The following is a 25,560-nucleotide window of genomic DNA, read 5'->3' as shown; positions in this document are numbered from 1 at the left end:
TTCGCTTTTTTTCCTCTAAGGCACACGGAAACAACTGTACAGCGAAGCCTTATCATATTACAACAATTATCTGGGAGATATTTTTCATAGTTGCATAGTGCTCCCAAAATAAAACTCCCGTTGGCGCATGAAAATATTTTGTCGCACTTTAGAGCGTGTGAGTCAGGAATAGGTCATTGTTTGTTTTGGCAGGTGGTGGTGAGGCCAGACTCTCTTCACTTTATCTGTCACTGGAGCTGAGAGATTAGCAAGACAGCTGCCTCTTCTCGCTCTCCTCTCTCACACCCGTTGTGTCTGTCTTTATTTGTTTCTCTGACCTCCACACTTTTATACGGATGTGAACGCATTCTCTTCCTTCCTGAAATAACCCCTTTAAAGCAAGCGCACACACACACACACACACACACACACACACACACACACACACACACACACACACACACACACACACACACACACACACACACACACACACACACACACACACACAGGGGATATTCTAATGTATTTTTAGCCTTGATCTCATCTGTTCCATCGGTTTGTGTGCGTGCTTCTGTGTGTTTGCATGTGTCTGTGTGTGTTACCAGTGGTTACACTGTCCATGCTATTTGGGATCCTTGGACGTTCCATCTCAGACGTTACCCCATTGAAGTTGAAATTTAAAATGGTCATTGTAAAAGTTAAGGTCGGACTTCCCAATGATCCCGGATAGCACTAACCGTGGTTATATTGTCATTTTATCATGTGAAGGAAGAGAAGCTTCAGTCATTGAAGTTTGGAGCATATTCGAAATTTGACTTTGGAGAAAAAGAATGATACTGAGCAGGAGTGGTCAACCCAAGGTGTCAAAACACTTTGACTTTTAACATTGGAGTAACGTGGATAAACGTCTAATTCTGCAGTGAGACTGTGAGAGCTTGTTGGTCGTCACCCCTATCTGATGTCCTCAGCCATACATTCTAACCCACTTTTATAAGGGCTGGGAGCTTAGAAAGCAGCCCTTTACCCTTTACTGCTACCCCATCTATGTTAACCAATCTGGATGGACCAGACATGAGTAAGCAACATGGTGATGGCTCTACCATAGAAATAGAGGTCAATGATGGCATAATGGTTGGACTGGTGGCCATTGAGAGTATACCCATAGGAGCAGAGCTACGTTGAAGATGTCAAAGGTTAAGACAACTCTTTTCAACAATTGGAGCAGCTTTGCTAGTAAGGAGCAAAGTTAGGTCGAAAATATACAGCGTCGTCAAAAATCTGGGACCAGAGCTGTTGCTAACTACCAGCACCGTTGCTAACTAGCATAGCTGGTCCCATTGTTGCAAACAGTTATGGGATATTAGAATGCGGTTGTCTTAACCTTTGACATCTTCAACCTAGGAGCAAAGCAGGAAGTAAAAGCAGGAAGTCTACCCATCAATCTGTGTGGTGATTTGTTGAATCAACGCAACTGACATTACAGAAAATATATTCATTGCATGAGCCACATCAGTTAGCATAATTTGAAAAACAATTCTACCTTACCATGGAAATTATTGCATCACAATACCAGGCAGCCATTGTGAGTGTACTCATGAGTTTACCAGTGAAATTGCAAGGGTTAAAGGTTCCAAGCCCGTTCTATTCATATCAGCTTTACCTTACCCTCCAATGGGCCGGACGTTTCTGTTATGGAAAGCGATAGATATTCTGTTATTCATTTAGACACTGACATAAAGACATCTATAAAGGTTGAAAAAAGGTTTGTCTACTCACGTCGGGGTACTCTTTAACGGGCACGTAGAGCTTCTCCTGCAGCTGAGCCACTGGACCAATCCCATCAGGCAGCTCCTCGGAGTCCCGCCCCTCGGCAGCCACACCGCCATTCATTGAGTCGTTATACATGTCCTTGCGCACTCTACCTATCTCTGATGGAGGGAGAAAGAGAGCGAAGAGAGATTGGGAGAGAGAGAAAGAGATTGAGAGAAGGGAAGAGAGAGAGGAAAAAAAAGAGAGAGAGAGCAAGGAGGGAGAGAGAGAAACAGATAATAAATTTAAAAAAGTCAAGCACTACAAAATAAAGACGGAGACAGTGGGTGTTTGTTTAAAGCTGTCTGACTCAGACTTTCAATATTGTTGCATGATGCATTAATAACAACATGCCAACCACTATAATAACCTGCTAGGCTAGACACACACACACACACACACACACACACACACACACACACACACACACACACACACACACACACCCCTGTGAAATAACTATGGCCTGACGAAAGCGGAGTGATAACTAAGTGTGAACATAGTTATAATAACTGAAACTATAATTATCTAAAGCTATATTCACAACAGCTATATGCCACTAATAACACACCTGACCTCACACGTAAACCTGATTACACACACACACACACACACACACACACACACACACACACACACACACACGCCTAGAAGTACACATACACGCAGGGCTCTAAAGTGCGACCAATTTGGGAGAGGGAAAGGGGATGCTTAGTCAGTTACACAACTGAATGCATTCAACCGAAAGGTGTCTTCCGCATTAACACCTCTGAATCAGAGAGGTGCGAGGTGCTGCCTTAATCGACGTAAACATCATCGGCGCCAGGGGAGCAGTTGTTGGGGGCACAGGGCAACTAGGAAAAATATATTTCAGATAATAATTGTTTTAATGATTAGGCTGTGCCGTACTGTTGTTTCCGAGTGCCCTAGAGAAAGGAGTGCAGATTTGATAGTGTCATGGTTGCACCATTACTACAGTGGAAACGGCTTGCTTGTGGCCCAATCGGGTAAAAAAATAACATACCAGTGCAACATTTTTATCTTCCTCGCCGGGACCGCATTTTACATTCATAAACCATGTCGTGGGCAGTTCTAGTGTAGCTCAGTTGGTAGAGCATGGCGGTGCAGCGCCAGGGTTGTGGGTTCAACTTGCATGGGGGATCAGTACGAAAAAAGTATTTTAAAAAATGTATGCACTCTGGATAAAATGTAAAACTACTCGCGTGTCGTTAACCATTTGTTTACACTTTGTTCAGTCATGTTACCTCATTGGCTAGCTAACAACCTGGTAGGTTTATATCCAAACATAAAAAAATAAGGGATAGCTTCTTCAGGAGATCAAGACAGAGCGAAAGAGGCGAAGCGAGAGGGTGGCTCAGTTGGTAGAGCATGGTGTTTGCAACACCAGGGTTGTGGGTTCGATTCCCACGGGGGACCAGTACGGGGGGAAAAAATGTATGCATTCACCACTGTAAGTCGCTCTGGATAAGAGCGTCTGCTAAATGACGTAAATGTAAATGGATAACTGGGCCCAAAATCTGTCTTCAACAGCAGATGGCGTTTTTTAATGCAGACCAAGAGAGGAGTTTTTGTATGGAGGTCAGGGAGAGTGTAAAATTTGGTTAACAAAAAAAATGAATGGCTTATTTGCTACGTGTGGCTTACTTGATTGAATAGAAGTTTCGTAATGATTAGGGTTTTACGAGTATACTGATATAAGTTAGACATGTGACATACTGGAAACTGAGAAAAAACACTTTTAAACCTAACCTTAACCACACTGCTAACCTTATGCCTAGCCCTAAACTTAAATTAAGAACAAAAAGCAACAAAAAAAACATGCATTTTTATGATATAGCCAATTTAGACTGTGTTTGTGGTAACTATTGGAAACCGTTATGCCCGTTGTTCACAAGCTTATCTGCCCTCTCATTGGCTAGAGTGGTCCCACCTAGGGGTGTTACGGTGACCATATTAGCGCCACACCGGCAGTCACGAGTCATGACCGCAGTCAAATTCCATGTGACCATTTAGTCATGGTAACTAGGCTTCTCCAAACTCTGATGCTGCTGGTCATCAGTAGCCTACCAAACCTGTGAACTGCCTGGTACTCAGCACTGTATTGTCCCTCTAATCACTCTGACATCGATGCAAATGTAATCGAAAATCAAGTCAAACACTTCATGAGAGCCCATGAGCTCATGTTGCGCAACATTTCTATAGGCTATGCAATTGCATGAGTAAACAGAGTTTGATGGCCTCTATTAAAAAGAGGAGGGTAACTACAGCTTTCTATAGACTAGGCCTACTATATTTACTTATCAACTTTCCTACTATTAAGCACATTCCTTCGCTTTACAACAGGAGTATAGCTTACCTGCCTGGCATGCAAATGAACCATGGGAAAAGCATCCTCCATTCACTATTTAAGTGCAGAGATGACATGTATTTTATTCCCCTGCCCCTTTTCTGAGAGGTGCATGATAATGGTCCATTCTAAATCAAAACTTATTTCACACATATATTATTTAGTATATGTAAAGACAATATTAAATTAAGAATAGTCGGATGGGTGACAATATTATCGCTTGTGAATGATGTATTATCGCTTGTGAATGATGTATTATCACTTGTGAATGATGTATTATCACTTGTGAATGGTGCCCAGTGTGTGCAGTAAGGCAGGAAACAGCGCATGCCTATTTTTTGTGACTTAAAAAAATGATAGTCACACACCTCATGTAGCCTAGCCCATAAGCCTATATGTTGATAAGGTTTGCATCATAACTAAAGTGGCCAAATAACTTCAAAAAATTAAGTTAAGTTCGGGGAAGACAATTTTCACCCTAAAAATACACCTTTATAATAATGCATTACATGCATAATCACATTTGCGGTCACTTTTGAGAATGATGTTTTCCCGCTAATTGATTGCATTTTGGAACATTTGCTCTTATAGCCTACTGCCGTGTGCGCATTGCCGCGCTTATAATATGAAGAAATAGCCTAATAGTTTACCAGCATTTTAAGCTAAACGTTCTGATCTGTTGCATCAACCTCATTGCTTTTAAAAGATTGTTTGATGCGAGTGGTTGTATTAATTTGGAATCTATCGCATTCCAATCAATCAATCAAATGTATTTATAAAGCAGATGTCACAAAGTGCTATACAGAAACCCAGCCTAAAACCCCAAACAGCAAGCAATGCAGATGTAGAAGCACGGTGGCTAGGAAAACAAACCCTAGAAAGGCAGGAACCTAGAAAGAAATCTAGAAAGGAACCAGGCTCTGAGGGGTAGCCAGTCCTCTTTTGGCTGTGCCGGGTGGAGATTACAAGAGTACATGTCCATTTAAGGCCAGATTGTTCTTTAAGATGTTCAAACGTTCATAGATGACCAGCAGGGTCAGATAATAATCAGTGGTTATAGAGGGTGCAACAGGTCAACACCTCAGGAGTAAATGTCAGTTGGCTTTTCATAGCCGATCATTCAGAGGTCGGGACAGCAGGTGCGGTGGAGAGAGAGAGAGTTGAAAACAGCAGGTCCGGGACAAGGTAACATGTCCGGTGAAAAGGTCAGGGTTCCATAGCCGCAGGCATAACAGTTGAAACTGGAGCAGCAGCATGACCAGGTGGACTGGGGACAGCCAGTTGTCCCGGAGTATATTCCAAATATTTCTTTCTCGCACAGAAGGACAAGTTGACCAATAGAATAGGTCAACTTTTGTACTATGGGGGGATAGTAGATTTACATAGGCTTACTCATCGTGTTGGCTGATGAAAAGTAAATGTGAACAGTTCTTTTAACATCTTCAATATGTGCTTCGGAATTGGATTAGAAGGACACACGCAGTTGCGTCTCCGATGGGTCTGTTTTCACTTGTAGCCTACTTTAGAGCTGAGATACCTGTGAGAAGGATCCGATCATGTGACAGGCATTGGCTAATAAGAATTGAGATATCTGAGAGAGCCATGTGAGTGAGAGGTGCTTCGGAGCACGGCGATTGGCAGTCAGGAGAAGGGAATTATAATATTCAGCCCAAGGGCACAACGGGCCACTTTGGCCGCCAAAGGCATGGATTTTTTTAGGGGGCATTACAGCCACACAAGGGGGATGCCGCCAGGAAATTCGAGGATCGGTGAGAATATTATCAAGTGCTTGTCAAATTGTGAATGAGAGACTGATGAAGTGTGTGCAGCCTGCGCAAGAATCAAAGCAGAGTTCATGCCTTTCATGTGACTCTTTACAAATCATAATTAAAATCGCATCATGCAGCCTTAGAATGTTTTAAAAATCAAAATATATAGGCCAGCATTTGAATCACAACTAAAGTTGCATAAATAACTCTAAATTAAGCATATTGGAGGACCTGTTTCTTTGTTAATGCACTCCTTTTGTTAACACATTCCCTCAGAAATAAATAAAATAACGTCAAGGAATTTTAAGCAAATTGTCTGCTAAATGAACTAGTGTAGCACACAAGCATATGGCATAGCCAGAGGGACAACTCAGAGTATTATATTCTGTTCTTCTGAAATAGACTACATTTTCTTCATATCATGTTTCTTTAGACCTGTTTAAAATAAATAGTGGACTTATTGTGATGGTGTAGGCTATATTAAATGTATGTATTAAAATGTAGATGTTCCACTGGTCTGCATCAGTGGCTTGTAGTCTACGCAAGGAAGCCAGGAGATGCTAAACGTATTCATGTTAATTAATGGTAAATTACCATGAGACCGGCAGTTATTTGCTTGACAATCACCAGCTGACACAGCCCTAGTCCCACCTGATCTTGCCTCCTCCCGACTGCCTTCCATTTTTGAAGACATTTATTTTCAATGTTAGAGCAGCCACTAGAGCGTCTGGTCAATATAATCTGTGTCAATGATCATAGCAATGAATGAACGGCAGATCTTTTGCATTTCGTCATCACAAACCTGACATTCTTAAAGAGAGTGTAATATGTTCAATGCAATGCAATGCATCTCAATAGGAAAATAGTGAGGCGCATACCAACAAAACTGTGGTTATATGTAGAAACAACCAAGCCTCAACTTGATAAAACAACCTTATCCCAAGCAACTGGAAGAGGGTGAGCAATCCATTTCGTACAACAGTGAACCAATCAGTTTGTAAACAGTGCAGCAACACGAACCCAACAGATCATGGCCTCCGTCAAAGCAAAGGACAAAGGGCAACTTGGAAATGCAATCGAGAGTAATGAACAGTTAAATGCTCTCCAGGAAAACAATACTAAAATTCTCAGTGCCCACCAAAACTAACAAACTGCTACAATCTGTTGTTAAAAAAGTAGATTGACAAAGTACTGAGTAAAGGGTCTGAATATTTATGTAAATGTGATATTTCCATTTTTTTTTTGTAATGCATTTGCAAAAAAAATCTAAAAACCTGTTTTTGCTTTGTCATTATGGGGTATTGTGTGTAGATTGATGAGGGGGAAAAACGATTTAATCCATTTTAGAATAAAGCTGTAACGTAACAAAATGTGGAAAAAGTAAAGGGGTCTGAATACTTTCTGAATGCACTGTATATGTCAATAACTGTCCTATGGATGTGTGTGTGGGGGGGTATGAGTGTGTGTATTTGGGTGGGTATGTGTGTGTATATGAATGGATGTGTGAGGGAGGTGTGACGAATGGTGAATTTCAATATGCGTAGGAAGGCGGGAGAGAATGGGTGAATGCATAGGGTGTACACAAGTATACCAAACATTAGGAACACCTTCCAATTTATTTATTTTCATAGCCGAGCATTCAGAGGGCGAGACAGCAGGTGCGGTAGAGAGAGAGAGAGAGAGAGTCGAAAACAGCACTTGCAAGCCTGCTGTAAAATGGGACTTGCAAGCCTGCTGTAAAATGAATAAGTGTTCTGGCCAAATTAGGAGAGGACGTCAAGTCATTATTATTCCTTGTTTGCCATTAAACATAGTTAAGATCCAACAGTGGTTATTGGCGAGAGTGGAGATGGGCTCTATCTGAGGGATCGGGATGGGGGAGCTGCGAGGGAATCAGACACTTCCCTGAAGTATGTGTGCTGCCTCCACTCATCTCACTTAGGTCTCTCAGTGCACCCAATAGAGACCCACCAGGCACTATACGTTAATTCACAAGGTATTGCAAACTGACCACAGTATTTAAGTTGTAGTCTTTCTCCAATGTATTTACAATGACACAATCCACAGATTTTTGGTACAGTACAGTCGTGGCCAAAAGTTTTGAGAATGACACAAATATTAATTTCCATAAAGTTTGCTGCTTCAGTGTCTTTAGATATTTTTGTCAGATGTTACTATGGAATACAGAAGTATAATTACAAGCATTTCATAAGTGTCAAAGGCTTTTATTGACAATTACATGAAGTTGATGCAAAGAGTCAATATTTGCAGTGTTGACCCTTCTTTTTCAAGACCTCTGCAATCCGCCCTGGCATGCTGTCAATTAACTTCTGGGCCACATCCTGACTGATGGCAGTCCAATCTTGCATAATCAATGTTTGGAGTTTGTCAGAATTTGTGGGTTTTTGTTTGTCCACCCGCCTCTTGAGGATTGACCACAAGTTCTCAATGGGATTAAGGTCTGGGGAGTTTCCTGGCCATGGACCCAAAATATCGATGTTCTGTTCCCCAAGCCACTTAGTTATCACTTTTGCCTTATGGCAAGGTGCTCCATCATGCTGGAAAAGGCATTGTTCGTCACCAAACTGTTCCTGGATGGTTAGGAGAAGTTGCTCTCGGAGGATGTGTTGGTACCATTCTTTATTCATGGCTGTGTTCTTAGGCAGAATTGTGAGTGAGCCCACTCCCTTGGCTGAGAAGCAACCCCACACATGAATGGTCTCAGGATGCTTTACTGTTGGCATGACACAGGACTGATGGTAGCGCTCACCTTGTCTTCTCCGGACAAGCTTTTTTCCGGATGCCCCAAACAATTGGAAAGGGGATTCATCAGAGAAAATGACTTTACCCCAGTCCTCAGCAGTCCAATCCCTGTACCTTTTGCAGAATATCAGTCTGTCCCTGATGTTTTTCCTGGAGAGAAGTGGCTTCTTTGCTGCTCTTCTTGACACCAGGCCATCCTCCAAAAGTCTTCGCCTCACTGTGCGTGCAGATGCACTCACACCTGCCTGCTGCCATTCCTGAGCACGCTCTGTACTGGTGGTGCCCCGATCCCGCAGCTGAATCAACTTTAGGAGACGGTCCTGGTGCTTGCTGGACTTTCTTGGGCGCCCTGAAGCCTTCTTCACAACAATTGAACCGCTCTCCTTGAAGTTCTTGATGATCCGATAAATGGTTGATTTAGGTGCAATCTTACTGGCAGCAAAATCCTTGCCTGTGAAGCCCTTTTTGTGCAAAGCAATGATCAAATCATATTTATTTATACAGCCCTTCTTACATCAGCTGATATCTCAAAGTGCTGTACAGAAACCCAGCCTAAAACCCCAAACAGCAAGTAATGCAGCTGTAGAAGCACGGTGGCTAGGAAAAACTCCCTAGAAAGGCAAAAACCTAGGAAGAAACCTAGAGAGGAACCAGGCTATGAGGGGTGGCCAGTCCTCTTCTGGCTGTGCCGGGTGGAGATTATAACAGAATATGGCCAAACTCTCAGACATACAAATCCAGATGGAAAATATTTACACAAGATGCAACCTACTATCACACAGTCAAACTCTCAGTCATTTAGTAAGTTCATCATTCTGCCATTTAAAAAAATATATATTCAATTGCCTACCTGCAGTTATATTGCAGGTGTGTTACCGTCAGTTAGGTTATTCAAAAGTGTTATATTTATCATTCTGAACATTTACTACAACTCAGTTGTATGATTTAATTAAATGATGACGGCACGTGTTTCCTTGCAGGTAACCATGATTGACAGAGGAAGAACAATGATTCCAAGCACCACCCTCCTTTTGAAGCTTCCAGTCTGTTATTCGAACTCAATCAGCATGACAGAGTGATCTCCAGCCTCGCCCTCGTCAACACTCACACCTGTGTTAACAAGAGAATCACTGACATGATGTCAGCTGGTCCTTTTGTGGCAGGGTTGAAATGCAGTGGAAATGTTTTTGGGGATTCAGTTCATTTGCATGGCAAAGAGGGACTTTGCAATTAATTTCAATTCATCTTATTACTCTTCATAACATTCTAGAGTATATGCAAATTGCCATCATACAAACTGAGGCAGCAGACTTTGTGAAAATGAATATGTCTCATTCTCAAAACTTTTGGCCACGACTGTACATTAGTGGAGTAGGAGCTTAAAATCCCTAAAAAGTACAAATAAGTACTTGCTTTATGTTTTGTGTGTTCTCTCTTAAATGTTTGCCCAGTCTACATGTTCACACGTTTTATATACAGTACGTAATGTATGCAATAACTATGTATTCATACTATGACTCTTCCATATACATGGGGATGTCCATCACCCTCATAAGGCATGTCTGCGAAAATGTTTTATCTGGTTCTTCAATGACAGTTAACTTTGATTCTATACAAGTAAAGGCCAACAAAATACAACTTATTGCATGGAATGTGCACAGGCTTCATTTGAAGAGATTGTCAGCAGATGTGGTTTTCCTGCAAGAGCTACACTTAAAAAATGAGAAGATGAATATTTAAAGACGAGCTGGGTTGGAGAGACTGATGCAGCCACCTACTGTCGTAACAGCAGAGGTATAGGCATCCTGATAAATACGAATACACCATTTTCCCTTACATCCCAGCACCCGGACCAAGAAGGACGTTTTCTAAATTTTTAGTTGTACCTTACATGGGGAAAAATATATATTGATTAAATTGTATATCCCCCCAGGGGCAAACTTGACATTTTTAGATACAATTCAAGCTATATCAGATCAAGCCCAGACAGGAATTATTATTTCACAGACATAGCTATAAAAAGGCTAATTCAAGGAACCTCCAAAGAGGCTGAAAAACTTAAATCGCTACAAATATTTTACAGGACACCTTGCGATTATTATTCCCAACTACAAAAGTCTCCTCCTTTTTTCTCAAAGTAAGAAAAGCTGTTCAAGAATTTACTATTTATATTATTTCCAAAAATGCACTCTACAATTTACTGGGTTAAAAAATCCATGATAGCAGGTCATACTCCTGTATCATGCATAATTACACCGAGAAATGCATTTAGTGATAGAATATGGAGAATGAACAGAGCACATCTTCAAGACCCGAAATTTAATATATGTGTAAGGCCAGACAAAATTGATTCACTGTTTAACAGATTTCCCCCCCAGAAAGATGAGGCGAGCGAGCGAAAACATGAATAAAATAAAAGACCTTGGGTATGACACTACAAGCATGGCACACCTGTATTTGGGGAGTTATTCTCTGCAGATCCTCTCAAGATCTGTCAGGTTGGATGGGAAGTGTCGCTGCACAGCTATTTTCAGGTCTCTCCAGAGATGTTTGATTGGGTTCAAGTCCGGGCTCTGGCTGGGCCACTCAAGGACATTCAGAGACTTGTCCCTAGGCCACTCCTGCGTTGTCTTGGCTGTGTGCTTAGGGTCATAACCTGCTCCAGAGCGGACTTTCATCAAGGATCTCTCTTTACTTTGCGCCGTTCATCTTTCCCTCAATCCTGACTAGTCTCCAAGTCCCTGCCGCTGAAATACATCCCCACAGCATGATGCTGCCACCACCATGCTTCACTGTAGGGATTGTGCCAGGTTTCCTTCAGACATGACTCTTGGCATTCAGAACAAAGACTTCAACCTTGGTTTCATCAGCCCAGACAATCTTGTTTTTCATGGTCAGGGTCCCTTAAGTGCCTTTTAGCAAACTCCAATCATGTCATGTGCCTTTTACTGAGGAGTGGCTTCCGTCTGGTCACTCTACCATAAAGGCCTTATTGGTGGAGTGCTGCCGAGATGGTTGTCCTTCTGGAAGGTTCTCCCATCCCCACAGAGGAACTCTGGAGCTCTGTCAGAGTGACCATTGGGTTCTTGGTCACCTCCCTGACCAAGGCCCTTCTCCCCCGATTGCTCAGTTTGACAGAGGAAAAGAGGACGCAAATCGGGCTGCCTTTGAGAATCCTTAGGCGAGCGAGTAAACTCCCACTGCCATCAATTGTACTTGCTAACATGCAATCATTGGCAAATAAAATTGATGACCTACGATTACGATTATACTACCAATGAGATATTAAGAACAGTAATATCTTATTATGTTTCACCGAGTTGTGGCTGAACGACGACAAAGATAATATAGAGCTGGAGGGATTTTCAATGCACCAGCAGAACAGAGATGCTACATCTGGTAAGACGAGGGGTGGGGGTGTGTGTCTTTTTGTCAATAACAGCTGGTGGTCGATTTTTAATATTATAGAAGTCTTGAGGTATTGCTCGCCTGAGGTAGAGTACCTTATGATAAGCTGTAGGCCACACTATCTACCAAGAGAGTTCTCATCTGTATTTTTCGTAGCCATCTATTTACCACCACAGACCGATGTTGGTACTAAGACCGCACTCAACCAACTCTATAAGACCATAAGCAAACAAGAAAATGCTCAACCAGAAGAGGCGCTCCTAGTGGCCGAGGACTTTAAAGCAGGCAAACTTAAATCAGTTTTACCAAATTTTTACCAGTATGTCACATGTGCAACAAGAGGAAAAACAACTCTAGACCACCTTTACTCCACACACAGAGATGCATACAAAGCTCTCCCCCACCCTCCATTTGGCAAATCTGACCACAATTCTATCCTCCAGATTCCTGCTTAGAAGCAAAAACTAAAGCAGGAAGTACCAGTGACTCGCTCAATACGGAAGTGGTCAGATGACGCGGATGCTATGCTACAGGACTGTTTTGCAAGCACAGACTGGAATATGTTCCGGGATTCATCCAATGACATTGAGGATTATTCCACCTCAGTCATCGGCTTCATCAATAAGTGCATCGACGACGTCATCCCCACAGTGACTATATGCACATATCCCAACCAGAAGCCATGGATTACAGGCAACATCCACATTGAGCTAAAGGCTAGAGCTGCCGCTTTCAAGGAGCGGGACACTAATCCGGACACCTATAAAAATTCCCGCTATGCCCTCAGATGATCCATCAAAAAAGCAAAGCGTCAATACAGGATGAAGATTGAATCCTACTGTACCGGCTCTGACACACGTCGGATGTGGCAGGGCTTGAAAACTATTACAGACTACAAAGGGAATCCCAGACGCGAGCTGCTCAGTGACGCAAGCCTACCAGATGAGCTAAATGCCCTTTATGCTCGCTTCGAGGCAAGCAACACTGAAGCATGCACAAGAGCACCAGCTGTTCTGGATGACTGTGAGATAACGCACTCCGTAGCCGATGTGAGTAAGACCTTTAAACAGGTCAACATTCACAAAGCCGTGGGGCCAGATGGATTACCAGGACGTGTACTCAAAGGATATGCAGACCAACTGGCAGGTGTCTTCACTGACATTTTTAACCCCTCTGTTTTGTACACTGCTGCTACACTCTGTATATTATCTATGCATAGTCACTTCACTCCTACCTACATGTACAATTTACCTCTAACATGTACAATTTACCTCTAACCTGTACCCCCGCACACTGACTCGGTACCGATACCCTCTGTATATAGCCTCTTTATTGTTATGTTATTGTGTTACTTTTTATTTTATTTGGTAAATATTTTCTTAACTCTTCTTGAACTGCACTGTTGATTAAGGGCTTGTAAGTAAGCATTTCACGGTAAGGTCTACACTTGTTGTATTCGGCGCATGTGACAAATAAAGTTTGATTTGATTTGAGACAGGGATGTCCTTTCTCCCCCCTCATGTTTGCACAGGCAATTGAACTGCTTGCAGATAGAATTAAACAGGCCCCAAACGTAACAGGTATCAGTATTGGCAAACATGAATAGAAACGTAACTTATTTGCTAAAAATCTCCTGATATATCTCACTAATATTGAAAACTCAATGTCCCCCTTGTTACAAATATTTTCGGAATAATCGAAAATCTCAGGATATAAAATGAACGTGGAATTTTTTTAATAATGGCAATAGGAAAAATAATAACTCATGATTTACAGCAATCCTTTAAGTGGACAACAAAAAATATTAAATACTTTGGATGCTTAATAAGTGACAACAAACAAAAAATATATAAAGATAATGTTGTTGAGTAATGAAATAAAGTTAAGGCAGATCTAATTAAATGGAAAAATCTCCTCATAAATCTTACAGGTAGAATAAACATCTGTAGAATGGCATGGCTCCGAAAGTTTTTAATATTTATTTTCAGTAATACCAATTACCCCACCGAAGACATTCTTTCAAAAAAGTATACATGTCCCTAAATCTGAGGGTGGTTTTAACCTCCCAGATTTGGAATTGTATCAACTCACAACCCAAGGCTTTTACTTGCAACATATTATTAAATGCACTAAAGAGGAGGAATGGGTACATATTGAAGAGGTGCATGGTTTCCCCAGAATCTTCTCACGTGTCTGTTTTCAAAGGATGGAGCTAAGCACGTTAACAACTTAATAGTTAACAACATTATGACATGGAAGAAAATTAAACGGATCCTACAAGGACCAATATCACTCCCTAAAAGCACATCCCTTTGGAACAATCCTTGGCTTTTCAGAATTCACCGACAAATTGGCCCACATGGAAAACTAAAGGCATAGAAACCGTAAATGATGTGGTAATAGGAAATACAATTATTTCCATGACAGAATTAAAAAGCAATTTTGGACTGACCAACATAGACATTTTCAAATATTTGCAACTTAAGTTTTATATTACAAAATTTTGACCTGAAAGCTTTTGGACATCAGAGCAATCCTATTTGAGACAGAAAATATACTAATATGATAGGTAATTTATACAAAACCTTGCAAAGAGCCTGTCCAACTGACAATCTCTTAGAAAAAAATATAAACTATTGGAACCAAGACATAAGAACATTACACAGTTAACTCAAATGTACGCTTAATCCAGTATAAACTAATGTATAAAATGTATTATACAAATTCTACAGCACAACGTCAGAGTCAAGTCTTAAGTGTAAAACTAACAGTGACTCAATGACACATGCCTTCTGGGAGTACTATAAAGTCCAAACGTTATGGGCGGAGTTAGAAAGAGAGCTGTCAGAAGTTTTACAATATACATTTACTTTTAATCCATCGATCTGCATATTTCAAGACATGGCATATTGGGTTGCAGTGAGATACTCAATGGGTTGAACAATATTATTTTTAGCACTTATATTGAAAAAGCTATTACTTAAATACTGGACGAATCAAATGCTTTATTATTATTTTTGAAACTGGCTACAGACAGAAATGTCATAACACAATTTGAAGTCAGAGTCTTACAAGCAATAGAAACAACATTTGGATGTGGGTACGATTGGAACATGTGGGTCTGAGCAAGTGTGATGTCATTAATGTTGGTGGAAATGTATGCATGTAAATATTGGTAGAATCAAATGTTTTAACATTTAAATATTTGTCTAAAAATCTGGCTACAGACAGAAACAACATAATGTTGGTGGAAATGTATGTCAATGTTAAGTAGGTTTATTGTGTTTTTGTTTGTCAACAAAAAAAGAAAAGTGAAATAAAACATTACAACAACAAAAAGGAAAATAGAGCTTTTACACAATGTCGGAACCTAATATTCCACTAATGACTTTGTAATTTCAATGACAGGTATTTGTATCAACATCTTAGCTTTTATAACAAACTGTCTTTACAGTGTTGCATATTAGTTTCTGGGGCACAACATGCGTTTCAAAAGTAGCTAGAATTCATATAGGCTGTATCGCAATCAATAAAATAAAAACCGTATTTTCTGGTGCTCCTAAGTTGTTGGGAGAACCAGTGCTACCAATAAAAATAAATAATTTAGAGCCCTGCGTACATCACACACATCACACACACACATTACCCATACAATGGAAACTGCCACAATAAGAATAATGTAGCTGCAGAATGGAAAGAGAGATGGTGCATGAGTGTGAGTGAGTATGCGCAGTCTATATATATATACACAGAGAGAACTCTAGATAGTGTAATGGCAGGTTGAAGTGTTGAGATAAAGCCAAGCACAAATACCTCCCCGGCCTCTTCCCCTCTTGTCTTTCTCCTGTTGTCTTCCTCTCAGTCATTTCTACATTATTTCTCCCCCTCTCCTTGTCCTTTGTCAAAATCAATATAATCTGATCATTAATTCCACATGACATCTCATTGTTTGTTACTATGTTGTTTGACCTGCTTGGTGTGTTTTTGGTTGTTGTGATGGGGGTCCTCTTCAAAAACTACAATCAATCAATCAATCAGCCATACTGTACACACACACACACACACACACACACACACACACACACACACACACACACACACACACACACACACACACACACACACACACACAGAGTTTACTGGTTCTATTCACATACATACAGTCTAAGCACGCCCTCCAAAGTCAAGTATTTTCAGGTTGACATCCCGTTGACCGTGTACTGAGCCTCGTGACTAACCGGGGATGGGCTGCCACATTCACACCGCCTTGCACAATAGGTCACCGACCCTCACTAACAACTGTCCGTTTGTTCACATCACCAACTGCCTGGTGTGTCTCTCTTAATGTCTATGGTCTGTCTGTTTATTAATGTGTGTCACAGTATCTCACCAAACAACATAGTTGAAATATCAACCAACTAATTATCAGTGGTGTAAAGTACTTAAGTAGAAATACTTTAAAGTACTAAGTTGTTTTTGGGGTATCCGTACTTTACTATTCATATTTTTGACAACTTTAACTTCACTACATTCCAAAAGAAAATTATGTACTTTTTACTCCATACATACTCCGTTACATTTTGAATGCTTAGCAGGACAATAAAATGGTGTAATTCACACACTTATCAAGAGAACATCCCGGGTCATCCCTACTGCCTCTGATCTGGTGGACTCACTAAACACATGCTTCGTTTGTAAATTATGTCTGAGTTGGAGCATGCCCCATGCTATCCGTAAATAAATAAAAAAACTAGAAAATGTGGCCATCTACTTTGCTTAATATAAGGAATTAGAAATTAATTATACTTGTACTTTTACTTTTGATACTTAAATAAATGTAATTGCTAAAATATACTTTTGATACTTAAGTATATTTAAAACCAAATACTTTTAGACATTTACTCAATAAGTCTTTTACTGGGTGACTTTTACTTGAGTCATTTTATATTAAGGTATGTTTACTTTTACTCAAGAATGAAAATGTGCTACTTTTTCTATCACTGCTAATTATAGACCTACCATATTTTTTTATAAATCTTAAAATATATACATGCATTTTAGCCTAAGCACTTACCTTCGTCTAAGAGCCGCTCCAGGTGAGTGAAGATGCCAGTGAAGTTGGGCAGCGAGCTCATCACCTTCCGGTCTGTCATCAACTGCATCAGGTAGTCCGGGCTGGGCCTTGGTCTGGGTCTTTCCCGGACCTGCTCACTCATCTCACCGACCATTGTCAAACTCACCACTCAAGTTTACCAGCCAAAATCAGGGCCGACGCTCTAGAATGACGCTTAACAAAAAATTATACTTTTATTTTAAAGTTATGTCCAAACTGCTTCCTCAAGCCCCAGCCTCTTCCGATTCTGAGATTTGGCACACAGCGCTCTGAAAAGGGGAAAGCAATAATGCGAGGCGATTTGTAAATATATATATTTTTTTAACTTCGCTGTGTTGGATATGCCTAAAGTCTAGTTAAAGTTAGTTAGTTAGTGTCCCCCGTTGCTTTAAACTAATTTTCTTCTCCGCAGTTTCAGTCAGATAGGCGTTCCCCAGTAACTGCTCACTCTCTCTCAGTGTCCGCGACACACACTTAGCCACTTGTTTTCTCCGGTTTACGCCTCCTCGCTCATGTCGAGTGTGTTGGTATTCAGACCCTGTCATATGACCACACATCACACTGCAAGAGAAGGAGAAATAAGGAGAGAGAGACCGAAATGGGGAAGGGGGTGGTACCAGAGAGAGCTGCGCGTCCCCGAAGATTGGATTCAGATTTAGAAAATCTATGGAGGAGAGACAGCGTGCTTGTCATCTCGCGTCTGTCTCTCCTCCCCCACATCTCTCTCTCTCTCTCTCTCTCTCTCTCTCTCTCTCTCTCACACACACATAGGGATAGTGCCATCAGAAAGTATTTGCACCAATTGACTTTTTCCACAATTTGTTGTGTTACAGCCTGCATTTAAAACTGATTAAATTTAGATGTTATGTCACTGGCCTACTCACAATACCCAGTCATGTTGTTTTTTGACATTTCTACAGATATATATAACATTTCACGCCCTTTGTTATAGCAAGCCTAAATAAGTTCTGCAGTAAAATTTTGCTAAACAAGTCACATAATAAATTCACACTCTGTGTGCAATAATAGTGTTTAACATGCTAAATGACTACCTCATCTCTACCCCACACGCACAATTATCTGTATGGTCACTCAGTCGAGCAGTGAATTTCAAACACAGATTCAACCACAAAGACCATGGAGGTTTTCCAATGCCTCACAAAGAAGGGCACCCATTGGTAGATGGGTAAAAAAAAGTAGACACTGAATAGCCCTTTGAGCACGGTGAATATATTAATTACACTTTGGATGGTGTATCAATACACCCAGTCAATACAAAGATACAGGCATCCTTCCTAACTCAGTTGCCAGAGAGGAAGGAAACCGCTCAGGGATTTCACTATGAGGCCAATGGTGATTTAAAAACAGTTACAGAGTTTAATGGCTGTGATAGGAGAAAACTGAGGATGGATAAACAATATTGTAGTTACTCCACAATACTACCCTAAATGACAGAATGAAAATAAGGAAGACAGTACAAGCTGTTAGCAACAAGGCACTAAAGTAATACTGCAAAAAACTTGGCAAAGCAATTAACTTTTTGTCCTGAATACAAAGTGTTATGTTTGGGACAAATCCAATACCACACATTATTTTCAAACATAGTGGTGGCTACATCATGTTATGGGAATGCTTGTAGGCGTTAACTTCCCTGGGCTAGCGTCCCACCCTAGTCAACAGCCAGTGGAATCGCGTGGCGCGAAATAGAAATACCTCAAAAATGCTATAACTTCAATTTCTCAAACATATGACTATTTTACACCATTTTGAAGACAAGACTCTCGTTAATCTAACCACATTGTCCGATTTCAAAAAGGCTTTACAGCGAAAGCAAAACATTAGATTATGTTAGGAGAGTACCCTGCCAAAAATAATCACACAGCCATTTTCAAAGCAAGCATATATGTCACAAAAACCAAAACCACAGCTAAATGCAGCACTAACCTTTGATGATCTTCATCAGATGTGGGACATTATGTTATGCAATACATGCATGTTTTGTTCAATCAAGTTCATATTTATATCAAAAACCAGCTTTTTACATTAGCATGTGATGTTCAGAACTAGCATACCCACCGAAAACTTCCGGTGAATTTACTAAATTACTCATAATAAATATTCACAAGATACATAAAAATTATTTTAAGAATTATAGATACAGAACTCCTTTATGCAATCGCGGTGTCAGATTTTAAAATAGCTTTTCGACGAAAGCACATTTTGCAATATTCTGAGTAGATAGCCCGGCCATCACGGCTAGCTAATTTGACACCCACCAAGTTTGGGACTCACTAAACTCAGATTGACTATTAGAAAAATTGGATTACCTTTGCTGTTCTTCGTCAGAATGCACTCCCAGGACTTCTACTTCAACAACAAATGTTGTTTTGGTTCCAAATAATCCATAGTTATATTCAAATAGCTCCATTTTGTTCGTGCGTTCAGGTCACTATCCGAAGGGTGACGCGCGAGCGCATTTCGCTCGCGCGTCAAAAAATGTCAAAAAATTCCATTACCGTACTTCGAAGCATGTCAAACGCTGTTTAAAATCAATTTTTATGCTATTTTTCTCGTAAAATAGCGATAATATTCCAACCGGGCAACAATGTATTCATTCAAAGGCTGAAAGAAAAAAATTGAGAATTCTCGTGACCGCGCATCTCAGTCTCACTGTCCCCAGGCTGACCACTCACAAACAGAGCTGTTGTACTTTGCCCAGAGACAGCAGACACCCCATTCCACTTTCTGGTGGCTTTAGAGAGCCAATGGGAGCCTTAGAAAGTGTCACGTTACAGCACAGATGCTGTATTTTTGATAGAGATGCAACAGAAGGACAACAAATTGTCAGACAGGGCACTTCCTGTATGGAATCTTCTCAGGTTTTGGCCTGCCATATGAGTTCTGTTATACTCACAGACACCATTCAAACAGTTTTAGAAACTTTAGAGTGAAATCTACTAATTATATGCATATTCTCATTTCTGGGCAAGAGTAGTAACCAGTTTAAATCGGGTACGTTTTTTATCCGGCCGTGCAAATACTGCCCCCTAGCCCCAACAGGTTGGACTGGGGAGTTTTTCAGGATAAAAAAGAAACGGATTGGAACTAAGCACAGGCAAAATCCTAGAGGAAAACCTGGTTCAGTCTGCTTTCCACCAGACCCTGGGAGATGAATTCATCTTTCAGCAGGACAATAACCTAAAACACAAGGCCAAATCTACACTGGAGTTGCTTACCAAGAAGACAGTGAATCAAATCAAATCAAATTTTATTGGTCACATACACATGGTTAGCAGATGTTATTGCGAGGGTCGCGAAATGCTTGTGCTTCTAGTTCTGACAGTGCAGTAATATCTAACAGCAATCTAACAATTCCACAGCAACTACCTAATACACACAAATCTAAGTAAAGGGATGGAATAAGAATATATACATATAAATATATGGATGAGCGATGACCGAGCGGCATAGGCAAGATGCAATAGATGGTATAAAATATAATATATACATATGAGATGAGTAATGAAAGATATGTGAACATGATTAAAGTGGCGTTATTAAAGTGACTAGTGATCCATTTATTAAAGTCCTTCCTAACTCAGTTGCATGTTCCTGATTGGCCGAGTTACAGTTTTGACTTAAATCTGCTTGACCTGAAAATGGTTGTATAGCAATGATCAACAACCAATTTGACAGAGCTTGAAGAATTTTGAAAAGATGAATGGCAAATGTTGCACAATCCAGGTGTGGAAAGCTCTTAGAGACGTACCCAGAAAGAGTCACAGCTGTAATCACTGTCAAAGGTGTTTCTACAAAGTATTGACTCATCATGTTTTTGCTTTGTCATTATGAGGTATTGTGGATAGATGGATGACAAAAAAATATATTAAATTAATTTTGAATTCAGGCTGTAACACAGCAAAATGTGGAATAAGTCAAGGCGTCGCCGGAGGGGCGTCGCGGGCCTCCAATGCGGCCGGAGGCTCCGGACTAGGAGGCGTCGCCTGAGGCTCCGGACTGGGAGGCGTCGCCGGAGGCTCCGGACTGGGAGGCGTCGCCGGAGGCTCCTGACTGGGGGGCTTCGCCGGAGGCTCCGGGCTGAGGAGCGTCGCCGGAGGCTCCGGGCTGAAGAGTGGAGGGCGCACTGGGGGACAAGTGCGCGGAGCCGGCACCGGACGTACTGGGCCATGAAGGCTTACTGGAGGTCTGGTGCTTGCGGCTAGCACAACCCGTCCTGGCTCAATGCTGACGCTAGCCCGGCAAGGGCGGAGCGCCGGCACAGGATGAACTGGGCTGTGCTGGGGAATACGGGGTACCGTGCGTGGAGCAGGCGTAGGATATACTGGGCCATGTATTTTCCCTGGAGGTCTGACGCTTACAGCTTGCATAACCGGTCCTGGCTCGATGCTGGCCTTAGCCCGGCAAGGGCGAAGCGCTGGCACAGGACGAACTGGGCTGTGCTGGAGAATGCGGGTTATCGTACGTGGAGCAGGCGTTGGATATATTGGGCCGAGGAGCTGCATTGGAGGCCAGATACGTTGAGCCGGCGCACTTTTACCTGGCTGCCGGCTAACTGTCGCACGACAACGTTGAGGAGCCTGTACCGACCGCACCGGGCTGTGAGTGCGTATGGGCGACCTAGTGCGCATTACTCCATACTGCATAGCTCTTCCCTCTGTGCGTCTGCTCCGTCGTGCCCTTTCCGCCAGTCCCTCTCTCCGGAATCTAGCGTCGTAATCCGCTCTTGATTCCCCGACTGGCTCTGGTTTCCTCCATGGCTCCCACCGAAATGCCCGGGAAGTTAGGTCAGGGTTCCTCCCTGACCTTGCCAAACTCCCCTTATGCCGCCCCCCAATTTGTTGGGGGGGCTGCCTCTTCACCTCCTCAATTGGAGGATACAACGCCTCGATATTCCCGTCGTTCCCTCTTAGCTTCGTCCAGTTCCTCCTTCGGGCGCTGGTACTCCCCAGCCTAGCTCCATGGTCCCTTTCCATCAAGGATCTCTTCCCACGTCCACGACTCAAGATACCTCCTCTCACGCTGCTTGGTCCTTTTATGGTGGGTAGTTCTGTCACAGGGGTCGTGAAATGGAGACCAAGATGCAGCGTGGATAGTGCTCATTTTCAATCTTTTAATGAAGACACTTGACAAAAATAACAAAAACAACCAACACAGTCCCGTCAGGTACTTAGACTAGAACGGAAAACAACTACCCACAACCCCAAAGGAAAAACAGGCTGCCTATGTATGGCTTCCAATCAGAGACAACGAAAGACACCTGCCTCTGATTGGAAACCATACCCGGCCGAACATGAAAACCAACACATACAAATAGCCAACTAGAACAAACCCACATAGGAACAGAAAACCCAAAATACATACAAAACAAACCACCCTGCCACTCCCTGACCATACTACTATGGCAAATGACCTCTTTCACTGGTCAGGATGTGACATTACTATACTTGTGAGGACATTTTGGGGACAATTGATTCCCGTTCAAAATCTTATTTTCCCTAACCCTTAACCCTAACCTTAACTTCCAAACCTAACCACTAACCCCTAACCCTAATTTTAACCCTAACCCTAACCCTTAAGACTAAAATAGACTTTTTACAAGTGAGGACCGGCAAAATGTCCTCACTTCTCTGAATTTTAGCTGTACACACACACACACACACACACACACACACACACACACACACACACACACACACACATACACACAGACTTATAGGACGAGCTGTGAACAAATTTCCTTTAGATTTGTTTGGGGACTATCTGTTGTTCCATGTAGTGAATCTGATATTCAATGTGATTGTATTGGCTGATAGCAGTAAGGGCAACAATGTCAACAATGCTGTCTCTCCATTTGCCTTCAGAGGTTTGCACACCTGTTTTACCTCACTCTCTGTCACTCTGCGGGATCTCTGGATGTGTGTGTGGCATTCAAGTGGTCTCTCTCTCTCTCTCTCTCTCTCTCTCTCTCTCTCGCTCTCACACACACACACACACTTTGCTTTGAATAAAATGCTAAATGAATGTATAGTTTGAATAATAATGCCTTGTTATTGGCAAGGCTGTATGTGTGTGTGTGTGTTCTGACTCTGTGGACTAGCTGTTCTGACTCCAGTCTTTGTCCGCCACAGCTGTCTCACACTGTTGTCCCACTGTCCACTCCACCACAGACATGGAGCAGAGAGAATATTCATCTGACACAAACACACACTACACAGACAGAATATTCATCTCAGATTCAGTTCCCATCTCCCCCACCACTTATCTCTCCCCTTTTCTTGCCCTCCCCCTCCTCTTCCCCCATCTCCACCCACCAGGCACCACATCTCATTCCTCCAAACAATCAGATGTGTGTATTTAACCTTCAAAACAACGACGGTCTTATACGTCTGATGGGGTAGAGGACAATGTGTGTGTGTGTGTGTGTGTGTGTGTGTGTGTGTGTGTATGTGTGTGAGCATGTGTTTGTGCGCCTGTGTGTGTATATATATATATATGTGTGTACTGTATATGTGTGTATGTACAGTTGAAGTCGGAAATTTACATACACCTTAGCCAAATACATTTTAGCTCAGTTTTTCACAATTCCTGACATTTAATCCTAGTAAAAATTCCAGTTAGGATCACCACTTTAATTTAAGAATGTGAAATGTCAGAATAATAGTAGAGAGAATGATTTATTTCAGCTTTTATTTCTTTCATCACATTCCCAGTGGGTCAGAAGTTTACATACACTCAATTAGTATTTGGTAGCATTGCCTTTAAATTGTTAAACTTGGGTCAAATGTTTCGGGTATCCTTCCGCAAGCTTCCCACAATAAGTTGGGTGAATTTTGGCCCATTCCTCCTGACAGAGCTGGTGTAACGGAGTAAGGTTTGTAGGCCTCCTTGTTCGCACACACTTTTTCAGTTCTGCCCACAAATCTTCTATAGGATTGAGGTCAGGGCTTTGTGATGGCCACTCCAATACCTTGACTTTGTTGTCCTTAAGCCATTTGCCACAACTTTGGAAGTATGCTTGGGGTCATTGTCCATTTGGAAGACCCATTTGCGACCAAGCTTTAACTTCCTGACTGATGTCTTGAGATGTTGCTTCAATATATCCACATAATTTTCCTGCCTCATGATGCCATTCATTTTGTGAAGTGCACCAGTCCCTCCTGCAGCAAAGCACCCCCACAACATGATGCTGCCACCCCCGTGCTTCACTGTTGGGATGGAATTCTTCAGCTTGCAAGCCTCACTCTTTTTCCTCCAAACATAACAGTGGTCATTATGGCCAAACAGTTCTATTTTTGTTTCATCAGACCAGAGGACATTTCTCCAAAAAGTACAATCTTTGTGTCCATGTGCAGTTGCAAACTGTTGTCTGGCTTTTTTATGAACATTTTGGAGCAGTGGCTTCTTCCTTGCTGAGCGGCCTTTCAGGTTATGTCGATATAGGACTCGTTTTACTGTGGATATAGATACTTTAGTACCCGTTTCCTCCAGCATCTTCACAAGGTTCTTTGCTGTTGTTCTGGAATTGATTTACACTTTTCGCACCAATGTACGTTCATCTCTAGGAGACAGAACGCATCTCCTTCCTGAGCGGTATGACGGCTGCGTCGTCCCATGGTGTTTAAACTTGCGTACTATTGTTTGTACAGATGAACGTGGTACCTTCAGGTGTTTGAAAATTGCTCCCAATGATGAACCAGACTTGTGGAGGTCTACAATTGTTTTTCTGAGGTCTTGGCTGATTTCTTTTGATTTTCCCATGATGTCAAGCAAAGAGGCACAAAGTTTGAAGGTAGGCCTTGAAATACATCCACAGGTACACCTCCAATTGACTCAAATGATGTCAATTAACCTATCAGAAGCTTCTAAAACCATTACATCATTTTCTGGAATTTTCCAAGCTGTTTAAAGGCACAGTAAACTTCTGACCCATTGGAATTGTGATACAGTGAATTATAAGTGAAATAATCTGTCTATAAACAATTGTTGGAAAAATTACTGATGTCATGCACAAAGTAGATGTCCTAACTGACTTGCCAAAACTATAGTTTGTTAACAAGAAATTTGTGGAGTGGTTGAAAAACGAGTTTTAATGACTCCAACCCAAGTGTATGTAAACTTCTGACTTCAACTGTGTGTGTGTGTGTGTGTGTGTGTGTGTGTGTGTGTGTGTGCGTGCGTGCGTGTGTGTGTGTGTGCGTGCGTGTCTGTTATTGGGTGATGTCGTTGTTTCAGCCAGGTATGGTATGATGGGTATTCAGGGCGGGGCCCAAACAATACCCCCTCTCATTAAGACACAAGACATTGATTAGCTACTAAAACATACTCAC

The 25,560-nt window shown here is 41.7% G+C and overlaps 1 protein-coding gene across 7 annotated transcripts in view; it reads right to left on the bottom strand.

Moving 5' to 3' along the window:
• LOC106578914 (protein quaking-B) overlaps positions 1 to 17,859 on the bottom strand; it is a 39,304-nt gene extending 21,445 nt beyond the window's left edge. For 4 of the 7 annotated variants that reach the window (XR_006760728.1, XR_006760727.1, XM_045702381.1 and 1 more), the window contains exons 1-2: positions 17,174 to 17,858; positions 1,759 to 1,910 (exon numbers count right to left, since the gene is read on the bottom strand). Coding sequence is in view for 5 of the 7 variants with exons in the window: in XM_045702381.1 (XP_045558337.1) it covers positions 1,759 to 1,910; positions 17,174 to 17,327 (306 nt within the window). In the remaining 2 variants the exon portion in view is untranslated. Of the gene's footprint in view, positions 1 to 1,758; positions 1,911 to 17,173 lie in introns of all 7 variants that reach the window. The other 3 variants (XM_045702380.1, XM_014158169.2, XM_014158168.2) reach the window with 2 other exon arrangements.
• Between the last annotated feature and the right edge of the window lie 7,701 nt (positions 17,860 to 25,560).

This window comes from Salmo salar, chromosome ssa19 (genome assembly GCF_905237065.1).
Source record: "Salmo salar chromosome ssa19, Ssal_v3.1, whole genome shotgun sequence".
NCBI lineage: Eukaryota > Metazoa > Chordata > Actinopteri > Salmoniformes > Salmonidae > Salmo > Salmo salar.
Note: the sequence above shows the minus strand (reverse complement) of the source record. Positions and strands in the feature narration are given on the sequence as shown.